At 37.5% G+C, this 26,228-nt stretch overlaps 1 protein-coding gene across 3 annotated transcripts in view; it reads right to left on the bottom strand.

Moving 5' to 3' along the window:
- Positions 1-2,211: 2,211 nt before the first annotated feature.
- Positions 2,212-26,228, bottom strand: part of TMEM182 (transmembrane protein 182) — a 37,203-nt gene continuing 13,186 nt past the window's right edge. For 2 of the 3 annotated variants that reach the window (XM_059839567.1, XM_059839566.1), the window contains exons 2-5: positions 20,754-20,853; positions 19,279-19,377; positions 11,272-11,409; positions 2,212-3,289 (exon numbers count right to left, since the gene is read on the bottom strand). In XM_059839567.1, coding sequence (XP_059695550.1) covers positions 3,066-3,289; positions 11,272-11,409; positions 19,279-19,377; positions 20,754-20,772 — 480 coding nt within the window. In that variant the 5' untranslated portion in view covers positions 20,773-20,853 and the 3' untranslated portion in view covers positions 2,212-3,065. Of the gene's footprint in view, positions 3,290-11,271; positions 11,410-19,278; positions 19,378-20,753; positions 20,854-21,265; positions 21,675-26,228 lie in introns of those variants that run through there. The other variant, XM_059839565.1, reaches the window with a different exon arrangement.

The following is a 26,228-nucleotide window of genomic DNA, read 5'->3' as shown; positions in this document are numbered from 1 at the left end:
CTTTCTCACCTCCTTCTCCTTATTTTCACACTGCCTTCTTTGTGGGCAGTCATGGTCCTTCCCATGTTTGCACTGGACAAATGGATGATTTACAGATTGAAAGTAATCAGAAAATGCTTCTTATTTACTCTTCTTCCTCACTCTTCCAAACACAATTCTTAAAAAATAAATCTCTTTTCTTCCAATATGATCACAGGCTATTAAGCCAGCTAGGAAATTATTAAGGAAAAAAAAACAACCAAACTCCCAAACGCCTATGGATTTGTGAGGAGCACAGTTCTTTGACCAATTTCACAGAATATTTTGATTAGCGTATTTAATCCTCTTTACAATATTTTATTCTGCTCTCATGAAAATCCCTGCATCCCTGCCAAGGATTTTCTAGACAAAAGCATATCTGGAAGAATGCCACAAAGCAAGTCTCCTTAGCTGGCCTGTCTTCCCCAAGTTCTTACAAACCCATTCCCCTGCACATAGCTCTTTAATGAAATCAGAACAAGAGTTAAACTGTGCTTTTATGCAATAATCATCCAGAAATGCCTCCCCACCACCCTTAACACCATTCCTTGGTCTGCTGCAACTACTTACTACAAATCACGTGCTTACCCACATTCATTTTTTTGGAGGGAGCAAACAAACCCCACCATTTCGGAAAGAACCTGACTTTCAGTTCTGCCACTAAGAGAGAACCCAATTAAAGCAAATTGATAGAGCCACAGACTGCTGCAAACATGAGTTTGAGTGAAAAATTTATAAGGACTCAAGAAATTTCTGCTGGTATTGGAAAGGCTTCCAGATATTTCCAAGGGAATGCTCAGAAACACCTTGGATCTTCACGGCCATTACATCCACAGTCTGACCCAAAGGGCTGCCTCCAAGAGAGGATGTCTTGCACACAAAAGTGTAACTAATTTAGCTGCATAATGGAGAGAGTTCTGAAGATGCACATGGGCTGAATTAAGGGCACCACGGGAGCCTTTGCCTCAATCCTTGCCGAGTTTATTAGTTGCTGCTGCACACATGGTTGGGTTTGCTGGAAGAGGTCCAGCTCTGAGGCACCTCTCAATTCCTCCAGCTTCCAAAAGCTGCAAGAAAGTGGCTCAAGCATATTGCCCCCTTAAGCTCTTGTGGAGAAGGACTCTCCCCTGCAGAGAAGCAGACAGGGTTTGGGATGGGGTGCCTAGTCAATAACTCTTGATTATTGAGTTTACCTTCACAATTACCAGTGAGTGTCCTAGACTATAAAGAGGGCAAAAACCAACAGAATGTATTATATGAGAAACAGTATGTGATTGTGTAATTAAGGGCAGGAATATAATACCATATGCACAACGAGCAGGGTTAATTTCAGCATTTCCTGACTAACCAACGGCATTATGGTGTAACCCTAATGTTCTCCGGATGGCTGTCATTTATGTGGGGTTCATATATATATATATATATATATGCTTATGAATACTTGGTTAAAATTCACCCATCATACTCTCTGACACAGTAATTAAAAACATCATGTTATTTGCCAATAAAAATATTTTTGTGAATTGGTAATTATTCTAAACCTCATAGTCCCAGCTTCCCTACCTCCTACTCTTGTTGTCTTCCTGTTCTATAATGTATAACACTAATCTTGATGAGGGAAAAATAAATAAGTAGCAGGAAAGTCTGGAAAGCTTCCAATCACAAAACCTCCCAAAATGGAATAACATCCAATCTGGCTCACCACATCTTCTCTGTGGGCATTCCTTTCCTGCCTTTTAGCAATGCTTTCAGTATTCATAACAGCTGTGGAATTAAGCATTATGAACAAGAACAAACCAACGTGCAGCCTTTACTTTTCCCCATCAGCCCCAAACTATTCTGCATTGAGTTACAAAGTGAAAACCAGCACACTCTCAGATGGATTTAATTTCTGTTTGGGCCCAATGCCAGACAAAGTTTCCCCATTGTTAAAATTCAACCCCATCTTTTCCATACCATGCACATAGTCTCATCTTTACCCCATCTTCCACACAGATGTGCAGGCACACACACACACACAGAACCAGCCACTCCTACAAAGCAGTACCAAATCCATCTTCCTGGCTGTCTTAGCTAGGCTCATTGCTTTCCCTAGCAAGCCTAGTAGGCAAGTTGGATTTGGTCTATAATGCAGATTTTTAACATGTGGGAAAATGAAGACTGCACAAGACACACAGTTTCATGTCCTAAATATTGTCTTGATAATAAACCTTTTTTAATAAAAAATTAATTTTACACAACCATGAAAATATTTTTTAGAGGAGCCAGTTGTTCCACTGAAAAATAAAAGGCTTAAAACTTAATTAAAGTATTAATGCTATAATGCAAAATACAATTTTGGCATAACTTCAGATAGTGAAGGCATTTTGGCTTACAGGATCATGCAACAACACATGGATTTCAGAATACAGAAGTTTACAGCTTTCAAATGCATACAGAAAAGAGAAATGGGTAATAGAACAGTTAAGCTTTTACACATTCATGGCAATTGTCTTCTCTCTTGTCCTCTTCCTATGGATGCTGCATGAACAACTGCACTCTATTTTTATACAGTGCAGACATGTTTGCTGCCATTAAAGCTAAGGCAAGTAGTGGAGAACAGGAGAGGAGGTAGATTGAATTACTGTGTTTGAATGTTTGCCTTCTCCTGTACCTTATGCCATTCTCTACAAACAGAAGAACAGTATAAATGCTAAAAGATAAATGTATAAAATGTTGATTTGAGACAATTCATGTTCATGTTTTACTTGCAGAAAAATTTTGTCTTCTTCTGTTTGTTAACCTACAAAAATGCTGCTAATAGTACAACGTGAAGAACCACATGTGTACTTTCTAAAGAATTAAAAACAACTAGTTGGGACTAAAGGTCGTTTCTTCCTGTAATGAGTTTTGTGTCCCTTACACTTAAACAAGTAATAGAGGAACTTCCAGAAGTCTGCCTGCACATTTAAGATTGCCATAATGCTAATAATGTACAAAATTGTGTTCCAGTTTACACTTGTCACAAAGTTTCACAAGTATTGCTGTATTCCTTCAGCAGCATCTGACTAGTCTGAGTGTAAATAAATATGACGCCCTACCAACAAGAACAGCATTCCTGCTAATAAAGCAAAAAATACTCCTATAGGAGCCAGCATAAATGACCAGCCGTAACGAACATAAACAGCAAAGTCTGGGCAATCCGTCTTTTTCACGTTTGTGTAGTTTTCCAGATCAGCCATGGCCTGGACCCAGATGACATACATCACGACTACCAGCGAAAACAAGACACCTGTAAAAGAAACACCAGGTTTTAACAACAGAGCATGAGACAGATGCTGGGTGCATTTACTGTGTTACCTAAAAAGCATCAATGCTTGAGGTCCTGTCTGCATGGCACACTCAGCCACCACTGGATAATTTTTGCCTTTGGCTTCCTCTAACTAGCACTACCTCCATCTTGCTCCTGATTTGTACTGAAAGGTATGCTCCCATGACAAAGGTGATATCTGGTTCTGGTAGGCAGACTTTGATGACAAAATTCATGCAGATTGTTTTGAATGTTTTCAATTCAGGGGTCAAGGTGGGAGAAGGAGGGGGAATGGAATGGGACAATCTGGGGAAAAAAATGTACTTTTGCTTCCCAAACTCTGGCATTATTTTTATCAGTCTTATGGATGAGATATGGAAAGGAGTGGGAAATCTTTCTATTATCTTCACCTCTCTGCATTTGCTTCTTTATTCTTTTGAAAAGGGCTGTGTTTGGAACAAAAAATTTCAGAGTATTCTACTCAAATATTTTGCATAAAAATTCAAATTTATTAAATTCAAAATCATCCACCTTTAGAAAAGAAGCTCTTAGTAGAGGAAAAAAAAAAAACAACAATAATTAAATAATAACTATGAAGCAGGCTATTAGGAATAACCTCAATTTGGATACAAGTTTCCTGAAATTAATCCACCACATAATTCACAGCCTTTTCCTAACCACTCCTCTGAAAGGCCTTTGAATTGTTTATACATGATAGTAACAGGAGTACATGTCCTTACAAACTTTGATAATCTCCTTGTTACTATATACCAGAAGGAGATATAAGAAGAAAGTGCTTTCCAACGTATCAGTTGCATTCCTAATATTTCATTTCACTTTAGAGGAATGTGGACACTTGAGAAATGCAAGCCTGCAGAACAGATGCTCCAGAAGAAGATCTGCTAGAGGACTGAGGGCACGAGCCTAAATTTTTTGCATGCTTCAGCCTGTACCCATTTGCTCCCTGAGCTCCAGCTGTCACAGCAAAGTTGCAGCAGCAGGACCATCTATTCCAGTAATCAAATACTTGAGGGATACCACCCCATCACGTTTTTATTCCAGAATGTTTAGCTGCCTCACTAAAACACAACTCAGTGCACAGTCCAGGTAACACTCACTGCCAAACTTGAGGTTACAGGCTGTAAGTCAAAGGTATTTGTGGTCTCTTCTCCATCCTGCTAAATACTTGCAATGCAACCTTGAAAAAATGCGACATTTGTGGCAAAACCCACAAGTGCACTTTGGAAGCACCAATGGCCAGGGATTTGCTTCCATAGCCACATGTCCTGGTAACCTTTGATGGTTACCTTTCCCCATCCTCAACCTGAGATGCTGCCTCACAACCTCCTTCCTCCCCCTTTCTGCCCATTTACCAGGGAGCAGCTCTTGTCCTCACTCCCTCACTTGATGCAGACAAAACCAGGCAGGTTAGATGGAGCAGCTTAACCTGGTGATCTGGTGATCTTCCTGCTACTGCTTTATGGAAAAATTATAATATCTTTACATACATCCTGAACATCTGACACGTGAGAGCTCATGGCCTAATAAACATTATCTTTTGAAGACCAACAAAAAAAGGGCTGAGGCATGATCAAAACATTCCCAGAGGATCTGCAATTTCTAGGAGGCTGAAATAATAGTAGAAAAACTAAATAAAGAAGGAGGCAGACACATTTCATGTCTATGAAACACACTTCCAGGATTACATTTTTTGCAAAGGTTCAAATTCCTAACAAAGTTTGAAAAAACCCAACACTCAACTATAAGAGGCATAAATTCAATTTTGAAAGTATTTCACCTAAGTAAAACTTAATTTTGATGGAATTTAGTACTGTGCTTGTATTAAACATAAAACCACCGAAACAATCAGAGAGAAGGATCGCCTTAGGGCCAGACAAGAAGAATAAGAAATTAAATTGAAAACTCTTCAAATATAATTCAAATTGAGCACAAGATTCCTATAACAGAACATCTAATGATAACAGGTAATGTGGGCAACACAGGAAAACTAGAACAAAACAGAGCTAGTAATTTTTGATTAAAAAAGTAGAAAGATTCACACACACATTCATAAATGGAGTTATTAGATATCTGGATTTTGTTCAAGGTTTCAAAATTTGAACAAAAAGTTTTAGCACTATAGGAAAGGCAGATTAATAATCTGGCAAAATCCACAAGGACATTGGAATTTACCTCTTCAACTGGCTGTGCCTATGCATTTTCAAACTAGTCCCCTATTTAATCTTAACATTGGGGAAAACTTAGTCCAAATCAATACTAATTACAAAAAGTAGTGATGTATATTCCCTTACTAGAGCAGCAGGTAAGTGTAACCAGGCCTTGTACATCTGGAAAGCCCTCTGGCATCCTGGGTAGAAGCAAAGTTATGTAGAGCAGTTAGTCAAAAACATCTGTCATTAAAGTAAAACTGCATCAAAGGTGCTTTAATCTAGAAATGGGCACCCCTTGCTTTTCAGGCACTCTGAAGCAACACCTAGGTGGTTAAACTAGAATCAACACCATGTAGGTGCAAAATAGCAAGCCAGGGCTGCCAGTGGTAAAACAACTTCAGGGAATCTATCATCCATTGGTGTGATTTCACAGCAAGCTGTTACACCTGTGAGTGGCAAATTGTCGGGTATGAAAATTTTCAGAAGAAATTTATGTCAAGCAGAGATAAATGTCCTTCCTTTAAAGGGAAGAAAAAGAAAGGAAAAGTATGTAAACCCTCTAAGTTAATTAAGGCACTAAAGGAGTATTTAAGGGTTCTCATCACCTGCTAATGGAGACTAATTAATAGGTGTATTACTTAGCATGTTCAATAAATATCTTGAACAATAGAATCAGGCTAAGTAAAAACTGACCATGTCCTGTTGCCACCATCAGTATTTCATTCATTAGCACTCCTTTTGTCTAATTTTCACAGAGTTATGACTTCATGAGAGTTAAGTGCTTAGACAGCTTACTGAATGTATATTTATCCTGAGAAATCTGCTCTTGCAGTCTTGCACTGACAATCTATTGTGAATGTTGTGAACTCTCAAAGGCAAGCTCCAAGACAAAATTACTGAGATTGAGAAAAAAATCCACAATTTCTTGAAGCAAATATTTTTAAGAACAGTGTGTGCTGTGATATATTTTTACATTTTTGGCATTTAGACCTTTGTCATAGAGTGCAAGCGTCCTTTTGCCTTTGGCTTTTAGTGAATAAAAATTAGAACAGCAGTTGCATGAATCTGTAATGATGAGGGAAATTATTCCTCGAACATGAAATATGTCTGAGCGAGATTAAGACAAATAAATACTTCCCTCCTACTCCTTTTTCTTTCTTTTTTTCCATTTTCCTTTTTTTTATAAACACACATGTTTGAAACACAGCTCTGTGCAGTGTGATAAGACACGGACTTCTCTGAGGTCACTCTTTTCTGTCTTTCACATTCATTCTTTTGAATTTCTTTCAAACAAATACTTGTGCATATTGTAGAGGAGAAAGAATACAGAACCTTTAGAAATGTCTGTGAATTCAAGAAGCAGTTTGCTGGCCTTTAGTACTGATTCTTCCCACGTAGAAATGCCTTTCACTTGTCAATGGTGAATGGCTGTTTATGGCATGAATCTTTTACTATGCAGACACGAAGACAACAGGTGCTGGAAAGAATGATGTGAGCTTTTTACTTATGCCTGGAAGTTTAGAACTCTTTATCTCACTTGAGGAAAACTTCTGTGTGTGTGTGTGTATTTTTTTTATTGAATGCATTTTTCTGTTCTTGTCCTTATTTCAGATTCTACCACCTACCTTGGCCTATTGTGACCTTTATTTAAAAATAATGGTTGGCATTCTCTGCTGAAGTGCATGCAGAGGATCCCATGCAAAAGTTATGGAAGTAGGTACACATCTCTGAAAACAGATTTTTGTCCTCATCTAGGATCTCAAACTAAAGTACCATCTTGTTTTGCTCTTTGGGCAGGAAGCAGTAGTCATACTTCTAATCTTGCTTCTCCACCAGGATGTGATTCTGTAACGCTCTGTGCACATCCTGGCATATTGCTTATTGGCATCAGTACAAGAGGACAGTTTTTAACCACCACCAGGCAGAAAGAGGCACAAGGTAATGATGGACTTTATTGAAAGGTGCTCTAAGAGATCATTTTATGGCAGTTTTCCCTTCTTTTCCTATGACCTTTGAAGCAACTATAAGGCTTCTTACAATTTTCATAGCTGCTCTTGAACCATCCTCTGATGTTGCAGACATGGAGATGAGGCTGCAAAGGCAGGACTCAAGTCCCTGACTGTGGTATCATTGAACTGATACTCACTTTTCCCCACAGGTCTTGCAGGTGTAGTTTTACCTGTGGACTCAGGTGGTTAATACAGTTACAAAGTTTTGCTACTCCCAATTACGGAAGAATGGGTCAGGAAAATGATAGATGGTGTTAATTGTAGTTATAATGGCCATGGGATGGCAAAAGTTAATATCCTAGGAAGAATATGAAAGGTAAGATCCAGAACTTAGAAGAACACACTTCAATCTGTGCAGAGAACTGGTAGGCAAGATCCCAAGAGAGGCTGCCTTGAAGGGCCAAGGCTGCCTTAAAGGGCAAAGGGGCCTATAAGAATCTGGGGTTGTTCATAGACAATTTCCTTAAAGTACAAAAATGGTCCCTTTATGTGTACAAGAATTCAAGCAGATCTCAGAAAAAATGAAAATTAACCTCATACAGAGCTGCATTAGCAAGAACACCATCATTAGGTTTGAAAATATTATTATCACCCTTTATTCAACACTTGTGATATCATATGTGGTAAGCTATGTCCAGTTTGGGGTCCCCATGTGAAACAGAGGTACTGAAAAACTGAGGCAATGACCACCAAAATGGTTAGGAGAATGGAGAACAAGTAGAGGCTGAATGAACTGGGGAATTTTAGTCTAGAGAAGAATCCAGTCTTCATTTTTCTAAATGGAGATACAGAAAAGATAGGGGAATAGATTTTCAGAGACCTACAGACTTGACAGGATGAGATGTAATAGCCACAAACTGCATCAAGGGCAACATCAGGTGAAAACAAGGAAAAAAGGAAACATTTCTCACAATGACGTTGGTCAAACTGGGACAAGCACCCAAAGATGCTGTGGAACAGTTATTGGAGATTTTAAAAACTTGATTGGATAAGGCTCTGAGCTGCCTGATCTCACTTTGAAGACAACCCTGCTCTAAATGGGATGTCAGACTTGATTGCCACAAGAGGTCCTTTTCAACATAAATTTATTTGTGTCTCTTAGGATCTCCGTTTAGGCTTCTTGAATGGGTCCCTCCAAAAGGCAAATCTATCTGCCCTAGCACAGAGAAGGTGAGGTGTCCATCTGAGTGTTTCTTACTGTTGACAATAGAAATTTAAGCAGTTGGTTCATACAAAACAGCTTTCAGATGGCTGAACTGTTGGCAAGAATCTCATTCCCAATAACATCGTCAGCTGCTTCCTGAACCCTAAGATGTCACAGCAGATCATGCTACCAGCTGCACTCTCCAGTTGAGCTGCTAATGTAGTTTAGGTTGCGGAAGGATAAAGATAGATCCAATAACAGGTATCAAAATTATTTCATCTAACTTATTTTTTAGACAAGAAGGAAAAGTACTTTTTCTTCTTCCTAAGAAGAACTTCTTCCTTACTTCCAAAGAACAATCATCTTGTCTAACTTCCTTCTCAGAAGACTATTCTCTACAGTATAACACATACTTGATTTTTGTGGTAAGACATCATCCAGACTCTTTCAAAACAATGTGTATAATTCCTTTTTTTTTTCTTCAAAACAACCTGCTGGTTTCTGTCTTAGAAGAACTCTATCTTCACCAAAGCTAAGTCATATTAATCTAAGTCACATTACATCTTTTCATTTTCCCATTAGGTCTGTGTTTAAGTAGATGCTCACCCAGGCTGCATCCTGATGAAGGGTGATAAATATGAGAAGTGATAATTATGCCCCACTTCTCATCACTCTCCCCTTCCATGCCCTGCTTTGATTTGGCAGGCAGTTAAATGAACTCTCTAATCCTGAAGAAGATAGGCACAGGAAGGGATCAGGGCAGCAGGGAGACAATAGAGCACATCACCCTCTTCTGCATTAAATTCTATCTTATCTTGCTCTGTCTTGAGCAAGCTGAATGGGTCCTATATTCTCCTGCCACCACCACTTTTTTAACAAATTATAGCAGGATTTTGCTACAGACCTTTGCTTTTCAACAACAGTAATGGTAATAGTAAAAATAACATAGCTTTTTTCAAAAGCCCTGATTGAGAACAGTCCTGGAGTTGAAACATGCTACATACAGAGAGAGTTAAAAAATCAGGATTTCCCTTGAAGAACATTTGCTCTGTAGGGACAAAGGGTGAAAGGGGCACAGACACAGACCCAAGGTCACACACTGGGATAATAAAGTTCACTTAACTTCACATACCTAAAGAAATAGTCTCTCTAGATTCTCTTAGCAAAGGAAAGAGAGGTGTAGGGTTCCTCCATAGCACATTCATCTGATCCAATTAGGCCCCTCTTTCAGTGTGAAATGAATCCCCAGCTGGGGGAACTTCTTACATACCTACCCTTTTTACTGCCATTGAATGTTATTGCCTCTTGCAGGCCTCCTAGGGAAGCCGAGGGAGGCTAGCACAGGCTTGGGGATCTAACTTTCCCCTACCTAAATGAGGGCAGATGAACTGACCCAGAGTGGAGAACACAAGCATCGCTTTGCAGCTCTGCCAGTCAGTTCCACATCTTTCAAGTGCCCTTTTCCTCTCAAACAGCTTCTGCTGCTTTCTAGTGACAGCTGAGGTTTTTCATGCATTACAAATGCAGAAAAAGAGCAAGACTCACATGGGCTCTTGCCCTGAAAATTAGTGACAAAAAGCATTGAAATATCTTAGAATCTCCATCAGCCTATGAATATTTTCTGTACGTCTTTTAAAAGTGTGGAGGGGTAATTCTCAAGAGATAAAATGTAAGTATGCAGGATTTTCTTCAACTAAAATATTATAAAATACTTCCCACACTTCACTGAGAATCCTTTGGAAGAGAATAATGATCACTAGCTGCATGTGAAGAGCTCAGAGGTGCAGTGGGTAAGCGAGGTCATGGGGTCAGTATGAGAAGAAAAAGAGAGCCCAGGCCTTGTGGTCCTGACACAGGTGGCTCTGCCCTGTAACACAATATGTTCTCACAGGGCTGCCTCTCATCAGGCTTTAAACCAAGGAGAACAGAGATGGAGCACATACTATCATTTACATCCTATATAACTATATCTTACACACCAGTGTGACATCTTCACAGGCTTCTCAAGGTTAAGCAAACAGGGTGCCAGTGAGCTGTCCATATCAGCTGAATCCTGGGAGGGTGCATCCTCCACTGTACGTGTGGGTTATGAGGAAGGAGGGAATTCAGTTATTTGTTATCTTTCATTTGCAGAGGTTTAGAGCTCCTACTTACTCATACATGACAACTACTTTGTTTAGTCCCATCACATCCAAAGCATTTTCCTGTATTGGTCATGTATATATGTGCTGTCTCCCAACTTCTTCAGAGTCCACTGTAATCATCTTTTGCATCACTGATAAAAAGGACGAAACCTTCTCCTTAGCTAAAGCCCTTGAGAATCCTATAAGGCAACATCCTTAAATATGTATTCTTTTTCCTGTTAAAAAAAGTAGATTGAAATTGCAGTGTAATTCCATTATTTGTCCTGGATGTGGTTTTTTTTTAACCTTAACCCAAAGCTTAGCTTCTACAATAGCTTCATGACTAAATAACCGTTTAAAGAACCTGTGTCCAAGGCAGGCACTCCACAAGCCAAAGGATAGAAGCATTTGCTTTCTGTTTCTTTTAACCATGATCGATACAATTTTGGTTAAGGAAAATGGAAGAAATAACTCATCCTTTCTACTCTATAATTGACTGAGCAAACAGTATACCCACCAGCAATGATGAAAAAGCCTCCTCCTGCTTTGTATAAAATGTGACTGGCAAAAGGAGCTGCACAGATGATCAGGAAACTAGCCACCACAACAGTGAGTACTCCCAGGAGCATAAGAACTGTCCAGAAACCTCGATAAACTAGAGAAAAGAAAGAAAGAAGAAAAAGAATACAATGCTTTTTAGAACTTATCCAAGTTGGTTAACAAAGATTTTCCTTTCCCCTTCTCTTATCACTTGCCTTATTAAGAAATGAAATACTATTTCTATTTTGCATATACTTTGTATATCATGGGGATCAAAATAGGTTTGATTACCAGTCCTTACCTGATGATGATGGAAAACAGCAAGTAAGTTATTGTGAATGAAATCCATCTGTGGAATATTTAGCAATACCTTGTAAGATAGCAACCTGACCAAACTGACGCTCTTTAGAAAATGGTACAGCAAAGCTATAGCCGTGATTCCTTGGGATAAATTATTGGACTGACAGAATACAATTATTTTACCAAAATTGTGTGGAAGAAGCAGAGATGCAACATCTTGATACTCCTAGTGCCCAGACTGTATCACCAATAACAATCTGTAAGTTTTTTACAATTTATGGCTGGATAATGCTCCTTATATATATAATGCTCCTTATAGCTATATAATGCTCCTTATAGCCACATTCAGCAGAAAGAAAGTTAAGCTAGGAACAGGGAGAAACTAAAAAAATGTAAACTGTATTTCTGAAAAACAGCTAAGTGTCTTAAACCAGCCTATTTCTGCTCTAAAGCTCTTTGTATTTTATTAAATTTAAAATGTGATGTTTCAGAAGCCCGTTAGGCAGTGCCAAGCAGTGCTGAATTAATGGATGCAGCTGGTGATAAATGAGCTGAGAGTTTTGTGACATACTCTGGCCAAAAGAGTCTTTCTAACAATTAGTTTTTAGCTGGTTAATTGCACATCCATTTAACAAAGTCATCATTTTACAAATGCTACAAGAGTGACATAAATTTCTCCCATGAATTTAAAAATTGGTACATTAACACAACCCATTAGTAAAATTATGAGTTGTAAAGATCTCCATCGTCAGATCTGAAAATCTTGAAGCACTGACAATTCAGTCAGTGAAAAACATTTCCACCCAACTGAGGGAAAGCATATAAGCCAGCTGGCAAGTCAGGAAAAGTGTATCACAAAAGAAACTGCCACTTATCATCTGACAGCACCTACTTACTGTTATGGAAAAACACAACCAAGCAACTATTATACTGGTTCATATCCTGAAAGATTCAAATTCATACAGCTTCTTAGAGACAGCTATTCAGTAATAATTCAGGTTTGCTCTCATCTGATATCTGAAGGCACACTAGGCATTAGCAGCTCGTGTTTCCCACTAATGTATTCCAAAAGTCTACGGTTTTTAACTTGACCAGCTTAAAACAAGTTAAAAAATACATCTTCAGCCTTGTAAATGTATTAGCTAGATCACGCTCGCCACATTACATTAGCCACACTTTTTAAATAACACCCTTTTTAATCCAGGCAAACTTTCCGAGACATAATTTTCCGCCACACTGATCAGCAGATTTGGGCATAAAAAGGATGAATGTGTCTGAAAATACCTGGCAGAAGGGTTAAAACTGTGGTTTGGTTCATATCCAAGTCTCCACTTCACATAAACAAAAAATTATTGGAGTAGTAGGCAAGAAATAAGGCTATGGATCAGCAAAGCTGTTAAATGTGTGTGTTGCTTTAAGTACTATACCTCTTATGGGATTTAGGCACCTGTTTAAAGTTAAACACATAGTTAAATTATTCACTTAATGCAAATGGACAGTGAATGGAGACCTAGAAAGGTAAATCTCTCAAGTCCTTCAGTCTTGGGTTTCTGAAGCAATTTCATATTATTTTACTCATGGGGCTACTTTGGTAAGCTTCATTGCAGTCTCCAAGTCCATGGGACATTACTTCCTCGTTTAAAGCCTAATACCACTAAATCAATCTATAACCACCCAACTCTTTTACATGGGTGGCCCAAGGTACTTCAAAGTCATACTACATAATAGGACACATTGGCCAAAATGAAGCTTGAAAAAGCTTTCTTGTATATTATTATGGTCGGTCACCTAAGTCATGGAGCAGTGTTTCTATTTTCTCAATGGAGGAGGACACGAGATTCTCCAGCATTACAAAACCAACATCTATTTTCATTATCCACTCTTCATACAGGAAGCTTTGAAGTCTGTTTTTAGTGAGATTTCATGAGGAAAGCTTGATTTGATGCTCAAATATTCTTAGAAACAGAGCACAAAGAAGTACAAATGTAACTGATGAAAATTTGTTTTAACCTTTCTGTAACTATACAAGAGAAAAGCTGTTTCTCTGCTCCAACACTGTAACTCTTTTATGCATTATGTGGGAAATACTGATTTCATCTAGCTCTAGCTATCCCCTGACAGAAACTTCCATTCTATTTCTCCAAAACAGTTATTTACTCTAAAGAATCACGGATAAAGTCTGATTATCCTAATACTTGTTTATTAAACTAATTCAGTCATTAAACATAAATCAAAAAATAGAGTGTAGTTGACAGGTACAAAGTCTCACAAATCTGTGACTTTTCAAGCAAAATATTACCCCCTCTAACCTGGAAGGCAGAAAGTCATTTGGTTCATTTGTGGCACAGGTCTGAGGAAACACCCTACGAGCACTTAGACTTTTACTTTTGTAAGGGAATTAAAAAGCCATCATTTTCCTGCAAAGATGGCTTCACTTATTTTATGATCTGATCATTTTTGCTTAGATCACATTTCCCATCATCTCTGCCTAGATGGGAAGATCAATTTCTATAGGGCTAGTCATTCAAAATAACAACTCAGGCCTGCTGCTATCATTTAGCTTAGCTGCCATCTATAGATGAACACAAAAGAGCTGGTTGAAATTAAATCTTCCTAAGAATGAAATTGCTCTTCAAGTCAAAGACTTTGCTGCTCTGAGGTTGAGAGACACAATGATAGATAAAATGCAACAGAGGATGCTGCTTTGAATTACTCTTCTTTACATCCCATGAAAAGGGCTGACACTGTGATCCAAACAGTTTCAAGAAATAATGGTTCTATGAACCCATACAAAGTGTATCCATACAAAGTGTTAACAGAAGTTTGCACAATTTCAAGTCTCACTGAGGTATTTCATAGGATAGCCCATGTTCTGGTCCAGATGACAAGGAGTACCCTTGTCTCTTCCTGATACTTTACAGATATGTTAGAGTTACCCACCTCAAACATGCATTATTCCAAGTGTTTCCTACAACAGAAGAAATAAAGTACAAGCACTATTGCAGAGTGCAAAGTAAACATATCTGCAGTGTTTAAAATCTTAGATACCATCGCTCTGTGTTGCAAGAGTGCTAAACAGAAGGTTTTGTAACTCATCTTGGTAAGCCAGCCCTTTTTTGAGTACAGCATTTGCCTAGGAAATGACAGGCAGGCCTAAAAATAAAAAAGACTTAGTGGAAAACAGGGAGTACACACAACTGCACTGTTGGGGCTTTATTGGAACATTATATTCCTCCAAAATTGCATGACCTGTAGTCTTCCCTTGCTACTTGTTTTTCTCTCTAAAGTTCCTAATTTAGGTCCCTCCAGAGACTTTAACGTTATTTGAAAACTAGAATTATCTGGGTTTGCAGAGTCCCAACTTTTGGAGAAATAGGGGAAAATTACCACAAGCCTTCTTTTCTAGTATAGTAGATCCCAGCATTGATCACAAACTGAAGTTACTGATATTTTATATTATTATATTATGTACATTTTCTATTATTATATTACATTATATTACATTACATTTTATATTATATTATATTATATTATATTATATTATATTATATTATATACATATTTTAAGACATTATTGATACGTGATATGAAAGAGAAGCAAATTCATTTGAAAAGTTACAGAGCTGTGTCACCTATACCACACACTTGTGCAGCAGTCATCAACACCTCTGGAGCTCCATAATAGCTAGTCAGGAACAGCTTAGCTAATGTCACAAAGCAACACCCTTCTACCATTGGAGATGTTAACATCAGCATCATGAAAGCATATCAAGTATTTCTGATTTCATGGCTGATATTTTCCAGATTACTTTAGGTTAATTTCAACCCATTAACAAAACTGCCAATAAATTTGATCTCACCATTTTAGATTTAACAGTTGCTGAATCAGATTTTTGCTTCAGTTCTATAAACATTGTGTATTATCCATTAGGCATCACTTCAAACCCTGGCAATGTGCCCAGTACTGGACAAAATAAGATACTAATAGTCGGAAAAAAAAAATACTGGCAGCTAAAAATCAGAGTATTAAACTAATATGCCAATGCTGCCCCATTAAAATGCTTCCACTTCTGCTTCAAAAGGTGTTGGGGTGATTTACAGCAGCTAGGGCACTATTGTGTTTTTCCAAATTAAGTTGAAAAAAATTTCCTCAAAAATAAAAATAATGAATTAGTGACTAAGTGTTAGATTTTTCACTTCTTTTTCTTACAAATAATTTCACTATGGCCAATGGGACTATTTCTCTGAGTAAGAACTTTGCACATTTTCCAGAAACAGACCTACTATTGTCCTATAGTAAAAGAACTTTAGGAAAGTATGATAGCCCTGGAACATCAATGTTAAGTAACCTAATGACATGATATTATGCATTAATCTAGCTAGCAGTGAATTAATATTAAAAATACTATACTAATATGTTTTCAGAATAGCCTGATAGGGCAACTAATCTGTTTATGATTATGCAATATGTCTATTTTAAAATATATAGGTTGCTGCTGTGGTATTTCTATTGCATGGTCTAATTTAATTTTTTTATTCCTAGGTTGTAGTTTACTGCACTTATATACGTGAATCATCATAAAAATGAATCTGCCAGCAACACAATGTGGTGCTAAGTCGACTTGAGAGCTGCACACTATAAAAGTTGTCACTCTAAACCTCTGTACCATCACAGAAAGTCACTAGAGTCAGGCTTCCCCTGAGTTCATTTAGAACCTGTTTCAGGTTAAGATAAATGGCCTACAAACTTCTTAAAGTACACTAACCATAAATGATGGATCACACAGCTTTTGATGATACCTTACACCACAGCTAGGGGAAGTCCTCCCCACTCCGTTAAGATTATTTAACAAAACCAATGAACACACAGAAACATTATAACCATGATTAAAAGATACAGCAAACGGCAATTTCAAAGCAGCGCTATCTGGTGAAGCCCCATGAAGCTGGTCATGCATCTAACAGTAATGATTAAATGATCTGATACATTAAAGTATGCATTCAAACCTCCAATATAAACACCCCTTAAGCTTTTCTGTCTTTACATTTCCATCTAAGGCTGTAGTCCTTGACACCAAGAGCTCATAGTCTAGGTTTGTACATCAGAATGAACCCAGCCTTTAGTCTAAAGCTTTGTAAGCCAGACTGAAACACTAGAATTCCTCATTCTCAGTGCTTTCAGATTTTTGGGAACTATAACACAAACACAAACCCAACATACCAAAAGAAGTAAATGAACTAAGAGAGGACAAGTGAGCCTATTTTGAGTTCTGGTACAGAAAACCTCTGAGCCACGTTCCTACTAAAGCCAAAGGAGCTATGTCAACAGAGAACTTGGTCCAGACACTGCATTCAAAAAGCATCAGAGATTTCATGTTCCTCGGGCAATTTATCTTTGTCTGAGCTCTTCTAGCTGGATGGTGACACGGCACTCCAACAAACCACACTTGTGTCTTCACACAAGTGACTGCACAAGGAGCTAAAGTTAAATTCAAATTCCTCTAACATCCAAAAGTCTCTTAAGCCAAATAGTCTGAAAAAAAGTCACACGCTTCTACTTGTTCAGCAACTAATAGTGCTCTGAACAGAAAGTTGGAGATTTTTAGAAAATGTGTTGTATAAATGTTTGATTTTTCTAAGGAAGTTTAAAGCTCTTTATTCAGCTGTTTCTTTTTCTATGAAAGAGGAAATGAAGATGACAGAAAAATTCTTGTTATATCATTATATTTTGTTAAAATAGAACTTGATTGACTCACTAAAAATACAATGATAAACCTAGGGAGAAGATTTGGGCTTTTTATCATACCCAAAAGAGAATATGTCGAGAAAGCTATGAGCCATGAAAATGGTAATATTTTATCAAAAAACAGTAGCAGAACCAAAAAAGGGGACAATAATCTCAAATTTTTGGTAGTGCCCTTTTATTCTATGCTTTGCTGATGCAAAGTATTAGATGCAGACAATTGGATATACAAATCATAAATGAAGTCTTGTTCTTCAGGGAACCAAACTGGGGACTTTTGCCACTGGCTTTACAGAGAACCACTTCCTGCACTGGGAGTCAGAAAGAAGAGGATAACCTTCTAGCATTTCTTAATTTAGCAACTGCAGTTGAAGCAAGGTTTTTAAAACCTGTTTGCCAAATATCATGAGCAGGATTGTCAAACTAGACTAAAGGAGAAACAAGTTTTGAATTAACAGAAGAGATGATGACATAACCTTCTTCCTCAAAAGTTGTGAAAGACTCTTGAGCAATCATAACTGTTTTAATAAATAACTCAGCTTGGATGCTGAAAATGAAATGTAGGCATAAAAAACCCCAAACCGTCTTCACTTTTAATGAGCTCGAAAGCAATCCAACTGTATCTATTTATATAGCACGAATGGCTCTGAATATACTCTACCTGGGCCAGCATCTATAGTACAGTTCTGCCCACTTTTAATCTCCTAATATGAAATATAGATAGGAAAATTATATTTGAGCAGTGGTTCTTTTGGCAAACATTACCTAAAATTAATTAAACTTTTGATGATATTCCTTCTCCTTTTCTTTTTCTTTGTTTGTCCACTTCTGTGTAATCATGCAATATAATTTGAGGAACCTTTGTGAATGTATGAGTGAACAGTGGAATACAAACTCTGTCTAGGCTATTAGGAGCTGATGACTCTGTCACTTTCAAATGGAAAGATAAACTGTTCTAGATGTGCTGTGAAGTTACAGATTAGATCTCTGAATGTTGAGGTCTGAATTCTTCCTGGACAAACAGTTCAAAATTTCTAAAGATTAACAGAACCATTATAATTCTAGTTTATTTTCTTTTTCATGTCTGCAGCATAAAAATTGGATTCTAAAGACACTTGAAGGTTAGCAAAAGCTTAATTCCAGCTTCAGGACAGGAAGGGATCACTTAAGTCCCTTAGTCAGCAAGCTTAGAGACATGTAGCATTCACACATCACAGATTGTTTAAAAAGTCATGTGAAATAGATATCAGAAGTTATTTACTTCAAATATGTTTCTGTAAAGCTCTTAATATGAGTAAGTGTTCCTGATATTTTTAAGTCAGTCCTAAGTGTTGTAAAGACAGAGCTTTCTAAGCGCTATTCAAACATAAAGTTTTCTATTCATGTTTATCTTTCACATGTATATAAATATATACTTACATGTATCTCTGTTACAGTACAAGAGTGAAGTATATCTGAGGCAGTTAAATAAACTCAGATAGCATCAAGGCTCTGCTCCTCCTTCCACATAAAGTAAAAATGCAGTAGATTTCCATACATGTTTATTTAACAAAAGCAAACCCCCCCAAAAAAAACCCCAAAAAAACCCCAAACCAAAGCAAAACAAAAAATTCCAACCAAAGCCAGTTTTATTGAAATACATGACAATAAGTACTTGTTCAATGTGTTCAGCCCAAGGAAGATAATTACTATGTTGGAGAAAGCACCAAACAGGAAACATCTCTGGTTTTTTGTTGGGTTTTTTTTTTTAGCTAAGCATTATTTATGTGCTTTGTTAAACAGCGGCTTAAATATGCATGTTGTAAAATTATGAGAAGTATGAAATACCAAAATTCTGTTCATTAAACTGTGTGGAGTGATAAGGCTATTTTATTTTGAAGCATCCAAATTGTTTTCTTGAAACTATGGGCATTGTATTCATTTGCACCAAACAATACTTACTGATTGCAGAGTCATAGGAGGTGGAGTTGTGTTCATCTCGGAGAAGAGGAAATGGGGACAGGTAAGCATGTGTACAATTCTTAGAAGGTGACTGGTTGGCTAAAAATGAAAGAAAGCTAAAGATTAATATTTTACTGCCTTAGCAATATTGTTTGTCTGTTCTTGAAATGGGCATAGGTCAAGATTTCAGGTCCTTTCCTAGGCAACAGCTTACAGTGAATTTGGTTTGGTAAGAGATACAAGCCTTGTTATCCAAACAAGAATATTCCTTAAAAAGCAATATAGGTTTGTATTCTGGGACAGTAAACGAGCCCTGCTGAAAGCACACTGCAATTTACATGTGATGCATATGTATGCCTTTGCATGCATATGTACCTTTCTCATTTGAGGGTTTGTTATATTCTTCTCATTATTACATGTGCAGAAAAAAACCCCAACCAAATAACAAAATCCAGGCAATTACTTTTTCTTTTGTAAAAGAATAATGAAAATATCAAGCACCTTCAGAGAGTTTACAATGGCCACAAGTAAGAGCCTAATCTATGGAATGAATATCCTCCAGAAGAGGATAATTTCACCCTTTATACTAAACACTTCTAAAAATATCAACTTCTTCCTGGCAAAAGACAAAAGCTGACTATAACTTAAACCCCATCTAGTTTCAGATTCCTGATCACATAATTTTCCAGATAAATAACAAGAGGAAATTAATTACAATGAATATTACATTTTCCACTCAAGACAAAGCAATATATTTAGTAAAATATGGGCTACTGAAGTCAAATTTGTATGAGGGAACCTGCTTTTCACAAGGATTATGGAAATCTTGCAAGAAGGTGAGGGAGCTCCCTACCTCAGAGGGAGTGCCAAAGACTGGAGAAGAAATTTTTCTTGACTTCTAAATGGGAGATTTTGGTTGTAAAACACTATCTGATCTTGTAATTCAATCTATCTTAGAATCCTGGATGTAGTGAAAGAAAGCAACAGGTCATCTGTGAATTTAATAAAGAAACTCTTCTGGAGATGGTGTGCCACCATTTTCACTGTGGAGTTGCCCATTCCCTTCTTAACCCACTTGTAGCCAGTTAAGAACAGAGGGAGAAACTCCCCAAGCTAAAATTCATGGACCAGGCTAACCACGAAGCTTTTTTCCCCTTCTTAACAGAAATAAACCAACTGTTTAGCAGTAAGTGGTAAAAGACTTTGTAGCTAAGAATGGACTCAGGTTAACAGGGCATTCATAACAATCACAGTGTAATCTGATAGCTAAACTTGCATCATTTTGTCCTGGGGTTTCCCGTAGATTACAAAAGTGTGTGTCAAGAATTTATTTCAGGGTGGCTGAAGAACCTGATCCCCAAAGAAACCATATGAAAGCTAATGATTCATAAGAGAGAAGGAAAAACAAAAAACACACCAAACCCCAACAATTATGAGAACTACTGTAGATAAAGTAAAAGGAAAAAATTACTTACTATACCAAAACTTCCACATGCTGCCATTATTATCTCCTACATTTCCACTAAACCAGCACCTCCAGAAGAAACCTTCATGATGGAAAGTGGCCTTCTCTCCCTACAGAGGAAGGAAAAAAAGAAAAAGAAAGCCATTATCATACAATTTTTGAATGGCTGAAAGAATTAAATTCAATTAGATGTTGATGTAAAAACACCACCATCATAATGACACACAACCTGTCTGAATTTAGTACAACTACAGCATTTACAAACAGACATTCTTCTTTTGAAAGAATATCATATTGCAAAAGCAGTATCACAAAATAAAAATTCATTTTAGAGTGATTATAAGAGTTTTTGAGGCAGGCTTGTAAACCTCCAGAAGGCCAAAATGAGTATATTCAAAAGTCTATACAGAAGTAAATTCTTAGAAAATAAACAAAATTAATATATTCAAAAGTTTATAAAATAAACACATCCAAGAATTCTAAATATATAATTCTTATTATAAATAAAAAGTTCATACTAACCCCAGCACCTTCAGGTGCTTCTGAACAAGTTCCTATTTCTGTAGCAAGAAGCCAATAATCTGTTCCAAATGCCACCAAAAAAAGCAAAACCCCCAGAGCTGCAAAGAAACCTCCAAAAAATATCCCCACACTCAGTTTCATTGTTGAAGTTATTAGAAAAAAACCAAAGAAAAACCAAAAAAAACCACCTTAATTACTTAAAAGGTTAGCAGTACAATAAATTTAAAACAACTTATTGGGAAAGTAACTAAAAAACTGTATGGAGAAAACAGCTCATATCTGAAGAAGTTTCTCTTCACTTGACTTTCTGCCTGTGCCCTTCTTCACAATGCTCTGTGAGTCGATTTCTGTCTCCAAATTTGTGTTCCATGTGGCTGACTCAAGTCTGACAGATGAAAAGGGCCTTCTATTTTAGGACACTGATGGCAGAGCTTTGCTCTGTTTCGCTGTCCGGGCGAGGCCAGTCAGAAATAGCTGACCTTCCCCTGACTAATCAGGGATTGACTTGAAATATTATTCCAGCTGGTGCATCATCACCAGTGGAGATGGAGTTGCAATGGCTCTGTCCATCTACGTGAGCAGCGTTACAGAGCATGCAGGAGCAGCAAGGACTTCCAAAGTTCAGGCCTGGTGGTGAATGTCTCCTTAGCTGCTAGCAGGAAAGGAAACACCAGCAAAGAAGTTACTATAAGTCATGTTATAAAAAGAAGGCTGAGGATTTTTATAGAATTTTAAAATATGGTAGCTGTGCCATATTTTACATGCCTTCTGAACAGAGAGAAGCTGAGACAAACAGAGAAGAAAGAAAACACAATTCTTATCTCGCTTGCTGTGCCTGTGTTGTGCTAAAGCAGAATGCAATATGGAGATTGTTTACCCAAAGTGAGGATGTTTTGTTCCCTTGGCCTATCAGGGCCAAGAAGTGTGTGATTGTGGCACTGTCATGGGACAGTCATGAAAGAATCAAAGACGAGTGCAGGGTGAGCAGTTGTGAGCAAGAGTGAGCGCATGGCAGATTCAGTTTAAATGAAATTAAATGAAATGTAGTATAATAAAGTAATTCATTAGCCTTCTGATGATGGAGTCAGATGCATCATTCTCTCTCCCCTTCGTCAGAGTCATCCTTGATTTACAATAGGTAGCCAAAATGAAGAGATGCCTCTGAAAAATCCTATTTAATAAAAATACAGTTATCTTAAAAAATTTACATCCTATGTTTAAAGTAATAACTTTAGTAACACTAAACACAAAAACACCTAAATGCTTTATTTATTCAAATGCATCTTTTTTGCATATATAAAAAAATTATGCAGTTAAAAATTCCTTCAAGCACCTGATAAAAAACTTCAATCTTTTTAAAACAAGAATACACTTTCCCAAGAACATGCTTTGGCCATTTTGGAAAGTGAGGAGGTAAAATATTTAAATTACAAGTGCTCACTGTACAAGAAAAAAGCTTTTTCAACAACTTCATTTCATGCCAAGCAGGCCTTCCCAATCATGTCTCATGGATTGCAGAAATGTGTAGAGTCTATAATATGCACCAGATCCTACAGTCCTTACCCAATAAAATTTCATTAGAATTATTTATCACCAGAATAAAATTTTCCATAAATACTGCATACTGGGAAGTGCTGGGCTAAAGAGAAGAATTAAGCCAGTTTACTCCAGAAAACATTTGTCACGACAATTTGTGGCAATAGACTTAGGACTCCAGAGGGACTCCTACTTTCAATATGCCAGTATTGATTTGGACAGTGCATCAGCATGCTTGAGGACAGAAAGAAAAATGCTGTTTCTACCATCTCCCTTCATTTCTACACAGATGAACCAGTGTTGTGTCCCCAGTGGTTTTATACCACTACACAGTGTGTCCAACATCATATTCACATTTGTTATTAATCATATTTCATTCAAACCTGATACTATACTAATTTCATACACAAGCACATCTAATATTCTGTGACCTTTTTGCACTTCAGAGTTTCAGTGTATGCAGAGCAGCAAATGAATATTCAAACAGACTCTTTTTGTCATATTTGCTTTTCCTGACAGCCACTGATGCAGTTCATTTTGATACAGCAGAAGAGAGGTGTTTGGAAACCTAATTTCGGAAAGTGATGTTTTATTGTTCATTATTAAAGAAAACAAAAAAAATCAAGAAAGGAAGAACACATAGAATGTGCTATAAAATAAAATTAAAATGATTACTTGCAATTTGGAATAATACTTCAACTTTTGGTCAGCCCTGAAGTGGTCAGGCAGGTGGATTGTTGTAGGTCCTCTCCAGCAAATATAGCAAATGTTCTATTTTGTTCTGTTCTGTTCAATTCTATTCTAATGTGTCTATAAAAAAAAAAAAAAAGAAGTAGGATTCAGTTCAGCACTAACATGCCCAAATTTAGACAATTTCATATAAGCTAAATGTCTTTCCATCATAATCAATAGTGATCACCCTCAGTGGAGCCAGAGAGCAGCTCATCACAACCCAAATTAGACTCACAGGGCTCTGCTCAGTCACTTGGGCAGACACCTAGCTCTAACCAGTTCCAGAGTATCCTGCTGGCTCCCAGCTGCCATGCCAGAAGGGCATATTTCCTTCTCTGTTTTAAAATACCTGCTAGGCCCACATGGGATCTTAAAAGCCCCCTCTCCCCTTGGATGGCACTAGGACCCTACATGATGGTGACTGAATCATGTCTGGAAGGAATGACATGGTGGCCTTGCTGTCATCTCCCACAGTCGGGTGCTCCAGGATGTCTAAGGCATCTGCATAGGGCAGGCAGGTACCACAGGGACTTAGAGGCTGACACCTTTCCTGTGTGACAGCTACAGGCCAAGTTCACACTATCTGTGCCATCTAGGCCACCTCTGAAGCCAGGCTCCATTAGCTTGTCAGACCATCCTGGAGGCACTGCTGAGTGTTTTAGCCAGACCTTGATTACCTCTAACCACAGCAAAGGTCCGTATTTCACATGGAGATGTCTGAATGCAAAGGCCTTGATCTGCAACTGGATCCTTCTCAGTGAACTGGAGTTCCCATTTTGCAGGTGTACGAGTGGCCTTAGAAAGCATTGTCCCAAATTTCAAGAATTTCATACAGTCAAAGTCAAAGATAAACAACATAAACAAAATCAATTTCATTAAGTTCTTCATGATAACTATTAAAAATTAATTCTAATGCACTGTTTAACACTATGCTACTTAGCTCATCATAAATAATGGGATGTCTTATCACAGCAGTGAACTTTTCCAACATTAAATCAGAGGAAAAAAGAGAACTCCAGACCCCTGTCTCAGCCACTGAACCACAATTAATAAAACAACCAACCAAAAAATATCAAGTGGCTAGTTCTAGTCATGGTGCACCTACCTGTCCTCAGGACAGAAATATGTCAGTGACTCTGTGAGCCTGTTTCTGCATGAAAGTAACTTATTCTTGTGAGTAGCTTCACTGAAATCAGTTTGCGTGGAAAGTTTCACTGAATTCAAATGACAGCTGAATTACTGTCTGTGCAGTGCAAGTATTTATTTTTAATATACTGTACAAGCACTCTGGTCTCAGTTTAGCATGTTCATCCTGAGAGGATCTAATTTAATTATTCCCTTTTATATTTATGGCACATTCTCTGGCAGTGTTATCTTCCAAATACTCTAACATCACCAGTATTATGCCCGTCTATGTCAAGAATGAAGCAGAAGCCATGTTAAGACTTGTTATGTCAGCTTAAAAATTCATGTTATCCACCACTTGAATACTCAAAGAAAGTCTCAGGGCCTTTTTCTTTAATTAAATTAAATTCTGAAGGTTCCTCAATAGAAGAGAGAAAGTTTCAAGGGAGAGAAAGCAGGGCCAAGCTTATCAAGGCAAAACAATCGTTATTTTGAATCTAAACACATTCCCCAACTCCTTTCAAAACTTCTAAATTTCTGCAGAAATACTGCCATTTTAAACCAAAATGACTTAGCCAAATTTATCCCTACTATAATAATGAAGTAATTAAATCAGCTTTAATATTCAATTTGGCTAATTAAGCCAAATAGTCATGGATTTTGTTGACTCGAAGTGTGAAGATTGAAGGACCCACATAATAGATGGATTCCAGTCTCATTTACAAAGCTGCAAAAGTTTTTTGATTTAATTTCTTTTTATTCACCAGATAGATAGGGCTCAACTAAGTCCTGAATCTGCATATTTTATTTATGCATATAATAGTTCCAGCTTCAACATAGTATCTGAACCCCTCCTTGTATTTAAAAATAGAAAAGAAAAAAAATTTAAAAAAAATAGCAGGCTGTTTCTTTTTTTCCTTTTCTATCTGAAGGGGAAAAAAAAGATATTTATGGGAAGGGGATGTTGTTTATTTGCTTGTTTATGTTTGTGTGTGATTGAGTAAGTGTCGGGTGCGTATGTTTGGAATTGGCAGGCAGCTCCTTATCTGCGCTGGCAGATATGCCCATGATCTAAAAACAGCCTTTTAGAACTGGCTGCATGTCTCACTATATACCAAGAAACAATTTCAGCAACTGCCTCAGAGCTGAGTCCTTCTGAGACCTCAATGCTCATATATGTTCTGAACAGTAATGGGAGTATCTCATCCACTGATTCCGATCCTCATCCTGTCCATGTTCCCCAGCTGGGCAGATGTTACCTACTACACCGACAAGATCACTTCTCAGCAGAGTAGTAGACAGACAAACAGCCAGACACCTACACAGCATACCCTGCACACACCTTGTCCATTAAATGGGTGGCTGAAGTTCATCTTTAAGCTGGTCACTTCAGGTTTCCTCTACAGTCATACATCACTTTTATGGCACAGTCTGTCTGACCTATCTTTTGGATGACCACCTAGATGTTCAAGCAACTGTGCCCTAAAAGTACAATTACTTTGGTTGTTTATTGGTTTGGTTTGGTTTGTTCACTGACCAAGAGTGGTTCTGGAATAACTAGTTTGAGATA

Source organism: Haemorhous mexicanus, chromosome 2 (assembly GCF_027477595.1).
Source record: "Haemorhous mexicanus isolate bHaeMex1 chromosome 2, bHaeMex1.pri, whole genome shotgun sequence".
Lineage (NCBI taxonomy): Eukaryota > Metazoa > Chordata > Aves > Passeriformes > Fringillidae > Haemorhous > Haemorhous mexicanus.
This window is presented reverse-complemented; position numbering and strand designations above follow the sequence as displayed.